General features: G+C 37.7%; 1 protein-coding gene across 1 annotated transcript; it reads right to left on the bottom strand.

Annotated features, from left to right (window-relative positions):
- Positions 1–387: 387 nt before the first annotated feature.
- Positions 388–2,690, bottom strand: LOC130961493 (uncharacterized). The gene has a single exon (XM_057887424.1). It carries the CDS (start codon positions 2,612–2,614, stop codon positions 677–679), a length of 1,938 nt encoding a protein of 645 aa, XP_057743407.1. The 5' UTR covers positions 2,615–2,690; the 3' UTR covers positions 388–676.
- Between the last annotated feature and the right edge of the window lie 7,170 nt (positions 2,691–9,860).

Raw genomic sequence — 9,860 nt, forward strand, 5'->3', positions numbered from 1 at the left:
ATTGTCAGAGGCTTAAACCTTTATTTATACATGCACAAAGCTTTAAATTTTCAAACCTCATTAATTACACAGTAAACATTCTTTCATTAGAGAAACTGAGCCGCTCGAACATTAATGGAAATCCAACTGAGCTCTCATTCTTATCACAACACGTACAATCGATTTTTGATTTCAGGCAACGATACTTATTTCGAGTACCGAATCACTGCATTGTGTTTTTTATAATTTTTGTACCTCAATATTAAAATGCATAACACATATTTAAATTAGTAAATACTCTATTAATTACATATTTCAATAAATATTAAATTTATTTAATTTAAATAAAAAATTCTTAATTTTAACATATACTTAATATTTTTTATAATCAAACAAAATTTACTCTTTTTTGGGATTTAATCATCACTGTTTATTTAACAAAATTCATACATTTTATGCACGAGCATATTATACAAACTAAAAATTTCAATGGATACAATAATGCAATTCGTAAAATAATTATTGGATGGACTTATAATGCACATGACCATATTGTACAAAGTACAAACTAATCATTTCAATGCAATTCGTAAAATTATTATTGAATGATTATCACATACTATTATATTATTAAACCGAATGCGACCTTTCAGATTCAAATCCTTTACGACAGGGGGAACCCCTAGCAGGTCACCCCTCAGTTGATCCAAAGTGGTTCTTGAAAAGCACCCATCAACACGTCACTATCATCTTCCTTCTCATCTTCAGAGCATAGCGCCAAAACCCCATCGTACCACGTCGGCGTCCCATTCTCATACGCATTACACGTCAGCCTCCTCAACCCACTCCCATCCAACCTCACCGCATACAAGTCCCCGTACGGCTGAAACTGGTTCGGTAACGACACCGCCTCCGCCGTCACGCCACCTATGTTAGCCGTGAACAGCAACCACTCTCCATTAGAGCTAAAGAACACGTGATTTAACCTCTCCCTCTCCGCCAATTCTCCCTTCGCCACTTCAACCCTCCGCAAACCACTACCATCGGGCTGCACCACATAAATTCCAAAAACCTCTGGATTCGTTGGGTTATGCATGTTCGAAGAAAACGCAATTAGATCACCCTTCGGTGACCAACACGGCATCGTATCGATCCACGCTCCTTCCGTCAGCCTCCGTAAACCGCCGTTAAACTCGCCGTCAACAGCGTCAACTATGTATAAATTCTTGTGCCCTGATCTACCAGAACGAAACACGATGGATTTCCCGTCCGGAGAGCACGACGGGAAAGCGTTGTTTCCGGTGCCGGATTTGGTCAGAATCTTCATCTTAGATGGAATCTCTTTTCGGTCATTGGTTAGATGGTCCAGCTCGAATTCTATCCGTGCGATTTCAACCGATTTCGAAACCGACTCGAAAATTGGACCCACGGAGGTGTATATAACGTGCTTCTCCGATGGGCTCCAAGAGTTGTAGAAGCACGTGCGTCCCTTCAGCAATGTCCAGCGCTTCGAACCATTGGATCTGATTATCTTGACGCCGCCGTTACCGTCAAAATCGTGATTGAAAGCAATGAAATCACCGCATGGGGAAAAGATGGGGAACGAACCGTTTAGTCTCAGTAACTGTAGGTTCTGAATTGGAGACTGAACAGGATCAAGATGCGGGTACGTGGACTCGCCCTGAGTTGGGTCGCCTCTGAATCGGTGGTACCCAAGGTACCGTGAGTTGCGAGATACGAAAGGATTGTAATGGTGGAAACTTGGATTTATTGTTTCCGTAACTGGTTGGAACGATTGCAATTCAAGATCAAATATCTCAATGTGGCGAAAACTGCTCCCTGGCCGGCGAGTTGCGACGGCGATACGCTTTCCATCGTGCATTGCCGCCGGCGTGAAGCAGTGTACTCCTGCCGGCGTGATCCGAACCGGCGGGTCCGATCGGCATAGCTCCGAATCGAATAAATCAACCCGGAAAATGCTCCACCAGCCATCCTCTGCAATTCTATGGAAGAATATCGTGTTGTCTTGTGACCAAGTCGGCCATCCGCCACGCTCACTCACGACGACGCGATTCTCAGGTTCGGACTCAGAGAAAACAACGATTTCCGTTTCAAGCTCTCGGAAATCGCCGCGCCACAGTCCGGAGCCGTGGGAAGCGACGGCCATGAATTTCCCGGTGAGTGACACGGCAGGGCTGTAATCAACCACACCTTTAGGTGTAATCCTAGTCACTACTCCATCGACGCTGTCTACGGCGGTGGAATAAACGGCATTCCAGCTCTTGAAAACAGTTTCAGGTTCGGGTGGCTCGTGGGTCGAAACGAAGTAGAGTTTGCCGTTCTTAATAGTTGGTCGATCGTGGAAGAGGCTATTAGGGACGAAGGGCAAAGGTTGGGGTTTATCTTCGGGTCGGGTTAGGTAAAACCGGGGCGACCCTGTTCGTTCTGAGACGAAGACGACACTGTCGTTTTCCTCAATAAACTGGGCGTTGAAGTTTATTGAGACACCGTCCGTGAGTCGGCGGTCAGCGAAGGCAGCAGTGTGGTGGTTGTGGAGGTCGACTGAGAAAATGTCGAAGCCGTATTGGGGTCTCCCAACGGTGTTGAAAACGATGGTTCCGGATGGTTGCGACATCGTTGATTTAGAGTGAGAGTTGGAGAGTTGGTAAGTGTTACTAAGAGTGATGGGAACACGATGAGGATATAGTGGTACGGTGGTTATTAATAGGGAAGAGGAGCTGTGACTGTGAGTGTGGAATATAAAATTGTGGGGGTGCTGGTCTCTTGCGCAAGGCATGACGTAGACTAGTCAACATTTTATCTGGTTTAGTTACTTTGTTGACACGGAGTGGAAGTGTGGAACAAGAACAACAGAAAGCAAAACAGAATCTTTATTTCGTTTGGATAGACGCCCTTGTACACACCACCCGAGCGACGCAAGGCTAAATATTTCTTTGGCCAAATATGTTCTGTCTTTAGTGTTACTTAACAGGTGGAATGCATTCGTTTATTGACGAATTATTGGGGAATATTATATTCATGAATTGTCTAGGGTGAGAAAACTCAATTCTGGTCAATATTTAAAATTAATGATCCTTTTTGTATTCGTACGATGAAGTTTTTTATAGAAAATTTTGTTCCAATATTTTTTATATTTGTAATTCATACCAAATGGATTAGATAATAAATCAGTGAGTTAGCTTTGTTAATTATAAATGACGTTGGATTAGATAAATGATCTCTTATTTAAACTTTTATTTAAAAATAAACTGAGATGAGACTATGATACTGGATATAACATAATTGGAAAAGACCAATATAGTGGGTTTTATGAGATAAGAAAAGTCCAATATTAATACTTTGTTTGATTGAGATTTGATGGACATAACAATGTTAAATCTTTTTAGATTAGACATTGAGTCGTATATCACATACAGATGACAATAATATGAAAAAACTTTGACATAAAATAATAATGAATATAACAATAATATTAATAATTCAATAATAATGAATAACTCTAAACCTAGTAACATGTTTGGCTTGCATGAATCCTCTTTGATTGAAATAGAATTATCAATGTAAGGCTCTAAACAAATTATTATAATTAGTATAAATTTATATGATTTATAGATTAGATATATAATCAATTATATGTGTTTAATTATTTAAAAATTTGAAATAAATAATTCTATTACATAATATTATTTTTTTGTTTATCTAATGAGTATATTTGAATTGGGTCTAATTATAAGAATAAAATTAATTTTAAGTATAAATAGGATAAATAAAAATAAAAACTAGTGTAATAGATTATTCAATATATAAAATATCAATATGATTTTTGTGACAAGTAGTATTCAAACACAAATTATATATTACTATTATACAAAAAAGTGCTATTTAAATTATAAAATTGTGTGTCATTAATACATGAAAGAAGCTATTTTAATTATAATTCACTTATGCAATGTAATTTTAATTTGCAATTGGATATATATTGAAAAAGTAAAAAAACTGAAAAAGTTGGGGGATAAATTAGATATATAAATATAATAGAGATTTATTTGTGTAGAGGATGAATGATCATTTTAGTGGTCAAAGGAGCCATATGTGCAAAGAGGCCTGCTACACATATAAGTCTTTTGGTTTACAAGTCTTATAAGTTCAATAAAACACACACATTACACTTAATTAACGCATTACACACTTCCACATTCAAGAGTAAATAAAACGCAGTTATTCAACAACTTTCTGTTTCCAAAGCGCGCTACTCATTATGCATTATGAACGACTCTTCTTCTTCTTCCTCCATGAAAATAATTTTCTTGCCAAATTTGAAGATAATGGAACTTCAGAAATACACCCAAACGATTACAGAAATACACCCCAACGATTACAGAAAGACACCCAAAGGATTACAGAAATACACCTAAACAATTACAGGAATTCACCCAAATGATTATAGAAATACACCCAAAGAATTACAAAAATACACCCAAAGGATTTAAGAAATACACCCAAAATTTGTTGAAGTGCACCTTATGCATATTTCAGAACTCTTTCTCTTTCTCCTCCTCATCTTCTGCTGCTTCTTCTTCTTCAAAAAATGATTTCAGAGCTTGATGTAAAAAAAATGGAAATCGAGAATAACGAAGAAAGAAAACAGAGAGAAAAGCACATAAATGAAGAAGAAGAACAGAAAGAGGAAGAAGAACGTGCAGCAAGAAGAAGAAGAAGGAGAAAGAGAAGGCAAGAAACGAAAGAAAAGAAGAAGAAGAGGAAGAGGAAGAGGAAGAGGAATGTGCAAGAAGAAGAAGAACGAGAAAGAGAAAGCAAGAAACGAAAGAAAAGAAGAAGAAGAAGAGGAAGAGGAAGAAGAACGTGCAGCAAGAAGAAGAAGAAGGAGAAAGAGAAGGCAAGAAACGAAAGAAAAGAAGAAGAAGAAGAGGAAGAAGAAGAAGAAACGTAGACCTTATATCGCGTTTTTGAGGTTTATTCGTTAATTAACTTGTAAAGCATACAAGCCCTAATGACTTGTATGCGGAGCTTTTCTCATGTGCAAATGAGTAAAAAAATCTCTCTAATTCTAGATTGATTTAATATCAAAAGATTCTCAAAATCAAAAATTGCATAAAGATCCTGATTCTTTAAAGACTTTAATATTCTTTCACCATTATAAAACTCTTCTTTATTCACAGAGTTGTCGAGTAAAAGTTGCTGATTGAATATTAAAATTTTAGTTTCATGTTTGAATATTAAAATTTTAGTTAGATGATGGCTTTGCATCTATATTTCTGGGATTAACTTTATTAACTAATCAATTAGGATATTAATTAATGGTAACTACCCAGTATATGGATGGCAAAAAAAATCTAATAAAAAAACACTCAATTCGGACTTTATCCATTTTTACAAAGGACAAGGTGATTTCAGTAAAAAAAAATAGATACTTCGACCTTCAATATTTTTATTTTGGAATAATATGATCTTTATATTAAAAAAATCCGTTAAATAGTAACGACAATTATTTTTGTAGGGATTTTATTTGTGTTTTGTGGAGAGTTTTAGACCTCCCACAAAGTTCTTTTCAGTTATATGATCAACTATACCACTTTTTTCATCTTCATACTACAACATTTTAGAGCTGAGACAACATTTAAAAAGTGTTGTCTAAAAGTTAATAAAAGGTTGTCTTTTATCTATAACAATGTTTTGGGACTTGAGACGTTTTTGGGGGCCTTGCAGATGCGATCGTTACCTTAGGTCAAGGCAATGCTTTTTTGCTTCAAAAGCAACGCTTCTATAGACAACTCTTCAAAAATGTTGATAACTCTTCAAAAATGTTGATTATTCTTTAAAACAGACAACTCTTCTAAACTGTTATAAGCAACACTTTACACCTATTCTTTTAGCTGTCATACTTCAGCTACAAGCAAAAATCATTGCCCTTTTTTTTCTTGAGTATGCAACATGTTGAAGTGTTGCCTATTGTTTAGAATATATAACATGTTGAAATGTTGCCTATTTATTTAAATTTACAACCTGCTAAAGTGTTACTTGTCAAGTTGATATGCAACCCTTGGAAGCATTGCCTATTCTTCTAATTATACAACCCATATAAGTGTTGCCTCTAAACTAAAATATGCAACCATTGAAAGGTTATATTTTTTGCTAAAAATAAGGATTATTTTTGTATTGAAAATACAAAAGAGACATGTATAATCATTTAATTATTAAATAAATTTGTACACAATAAAATTCAAAAATAAAGAGATAAAACCCCAGCTGAAATTCTTAAGAATTATAAGGACTTGAGACAAGGCATAATTACCCAAATAAATAAATAAATAAAACTCCTACAATTGCACAAATTCAGAGTTTCAGACAGCAGAAGATTTTTGCTTAAGTTACAAAGTTTCAGAGGCTGAGAAAGGACTGAAGATGCTGTTGGATTCTGACCTCCCTGCACTCGAAGTCGATTTTTTAGAGCTACAGAAGCCCAATTGGCTCGCTCTTAATTGCGTTGGAAAGTAGACATCTTGGGCTTTCCAGCAATGTATAATAGTTCATACTTTGCTCGATATTTGATGGCCCAAACTAGCGTCAAAACGCCCACCAAAGACCCTTTTTCCGGCGTAAAACGCCAGAATTGGCATCAAAGCTGGAGTTAAACGCCCAAACTGGCACCAAAACTGGCATCTAGACTCCAAGAACATTCTGTGCACGTGAAAACTAGGAAGCTCAGCCCAAACACATACCAAGTGGGCCCCAGAAGTGGATTTCTGCACTATCTGCGCCTAGTTACTCATTCTCTGTAAACCTAGATTACTAGTTTAGTATAAAAACTACTTTTAGAGATTTACTTTGTACCTCATGACATTTTTGACAAACCTTAGTGTATCTTTGACGGCATGAGTCTCTAAACCCCATGGTTGGGGGTGAGGAGCTCTACTTTTAAGTTTGGTGTTTTCTTATTAAGAAAGTTTCAATCTTTAAAATCTTAAAATCATATCTTTTTCAAAACTTCCTAACCACTTTCTCTTTCTTCATTTTTCGAAAATCACCACCCGAAATTTTTCAAATCCTTTTAATTAATTAATTATTTTAGTTTCCAATTTTCTTTTATTTTTGGTTTTCAAAAAAAAAGAAGAGGAATAATTATTTACAATCCAAATCATCTCCCTTTCTCCATCATGGACCTAAGTGGAAATGAACAGTCCAGAAGGACTCTGGGGTCATATGCTAATCCCACTACTACTTCATATGGGGTAGTATCTGTATATCCCCCCATTAAAGCTAGCAACTTTGAGCTAAACCCTCAGCTCATTATCATGGTGCAGCAAAATTGCCAGTATTCCGGTCTTCCACAGGAAGAACCTACTGAGTTTCTGGCACAATTCTTACAAATTGCTGACACAGTACGTGATAAGGAAGTAGATCAGGATGTCTACAGATTATTACGGTTTCCATTTGCTGTAAAAAATCAAGCTAAGAGGTGGTTAAATAACCAACCCAAAGCAAGCATATGAACATGGAAACAATTATCAGACAATTTTTTGAATCAATATTTCCCTCCAAAAGGGATGACACAGCTAAGGCTGGATATCCAAAGCTTTAAACAAGGGGATAATCAATCCCTTTATGATGCCTGGGAGAGGTACAGAGAGATGCTAAGGAAATGCCCCTTTGAAATGTTTTCATAATGGGTGCAGTTAGACATCTTCTACTATGAGCTTACAGAAAAAGTCCAGATATCTTTAGACCACTCAGTTGGTGGAACTATACACATGAGAAAGACAATTAAAGAGGCTCAAGAGCTCATTGATACAGTTGCAAGAAATCAGCATCTGTATTTAAATAGTGAATCTTCCATGAAAGAAGAGGCTAAAGCAGTATCCACTGAAATTAGTCCTCCAGAACAAGTTGCTGAACTTAACCAACAAATACTTCTTCTAACAAAATAGTTAGCAGAGTTCAAAGAAATGTTACAAGATACTAAAAATGCTAACAAAAATATGGAAGCACAATTGGATCAGACAAGACAGTGGTTATCTGAACAGATAATAGAAGAATACCAAGCCATTCAATTAAGAAGTGGAAAGACATTGAATATCTCAACTCAAGGCAGCAAAAAGCTAAGAAAGGAACAGCTAACAAAGGATTACCAATTCATTGCCCAAAATTCCTCTGAGGATTGTAAGAGCCCAGAGAGGAATGATTCTGGCGTTCAAACGCCAGAAAATGGCAGTAACCTGGCGTTAAACGCCCATTCTGCTGCCAGTTCTGGCATTCAAATGCCAGAAAAGGGCAGTAACATGGCGTTAAACGCCCATTCAGCTGCCAGTTCTGGCGTTCAAATGCCAGAAAAGGGCAGTAACCTGGCGTTAAACGTGCATTCAGCTGCTAGTTCTGGCGTTCAAACGCCAGCAAGGGGTCAGACACCTACAAGTGCTGATAACAACCCCCTTAAGCAGGCTTCTCCAACCACTTCTGTAGGACATAAACCTGCAGCAACTAAGGTTGAAGACTACAAAACCAAGATGCCTTATCCTTAGAAACTCCATCAAGCGGAACAGGATAAACAATTTGCCCGCTTTGCATACTATCTCAGGACTCTTGAAATAAAGATTCCGTTTGCAGAGGCACTTGAGCAAATACCCTCTTATGCTAAGTTTATGAAAGAGATCTTAAGTCATAAGAAGGATTGGAGAGAAACTGAAAAAGTTTTTCTCACTGAAGAATGCAGTGCAGTCATTCTGAAAAGCTTACCAGAAAAGCTTAAAAATCCTGGAAGCTTTATGATACCATGCACATTAGAGGGTGCTTGTACCAAGACAACTCTATGTGATATTGGGACAAGTATCAACATAATCCCTGCATCCACTATCAGAAACTTTGGCTTGATTGAAGAAGTCAAACCAACTAGAATATGTTTCCAACTTGCTGATGGCTCCATTGAATTTCCATCAGGCGTAATTGAGGACATGATTGTCAAGGTTGGGCCATTTACCTTTTCCACTGACTTTGTAGTGCTGGAAATGGAGGAGCACAAGAGTGCAACTCTCATTCTAGGAAGACCTTTCCTAGCAGCTGGACGAACTCTCATTGACGTCCAAAAAGGGGAGGTGACCCTTAGAGTCAATGAGGATGAGTTCAAGTTGAATGCTGTCAAAGCTATGCAGCATCCAGACACATCAAGTTATTACATGAGCGTTGATATTATTGACTCCTTGGTGGAAGAGATCAATATGACTGAGAGTCTCGAATCAGAGCTAGAAGACATCTTTAAAGATGTTCATCCTGATCTGGAGGAACCAGAGAAAACAGAAGAACCTCTGAAAACTCCTCAGGAAGAGGAGAAGCCTCCTAAACCCGAGCTCAAACCACTACCACTATCTCTAAAATACGCATTTCTGGGAGAGAATAATACTTTTCCAGTAATCATAAGCTCTGCTTTAGAGCCACAGGAAGAGAAAGTACTAATTCAAGTGCTAAGGACGCGCAAGACAGCTCTTGGGTGGTCCATAAGGGATCTTAAGGGCATTAGCCCAGCCAGATGCATGCACAAGATCCTATTGGAGGATGATGCTAAGCCAGTGGTTCAACCACAGAGGCGGCTGAATCCAGCCATGAAGGAGGTGGTGCAGAAAGAGGTCACTAAATTACTAGAGGCTGGGATTATTTATCCTATTTCTGATAGCCCCTGGGTGAGTCCTGTCCAAGTCGTCCCAAAGAAGGGAGGCATGACAGTGATTCATAATGAAAAGAATGAATTGGTTTCTACAAGAACAGTTACAGGGTGGCGTATGTGTATTGACTACAGAAGGCTCAATACAGCCACCAGAAAGGATCATTTTCCTTTACCATTCATAGACCAG

The sequence above is a fragment of the Arachis stenosperma genome, chromosome 2 (assembly GCF_014773155.1).
Source record: "Arachis stenosperma cultivar V10309 chromosome 2, arast.V10309.gnm1.PFL2, whole genome shotgun sequence".
NCBI classification, from domain to species: Eukaryota; Viridiplantae; Streptophyta; class Magnoliopsida; order Fabales; family Fabaceae; genus Arachis; species Arachis stenosperma.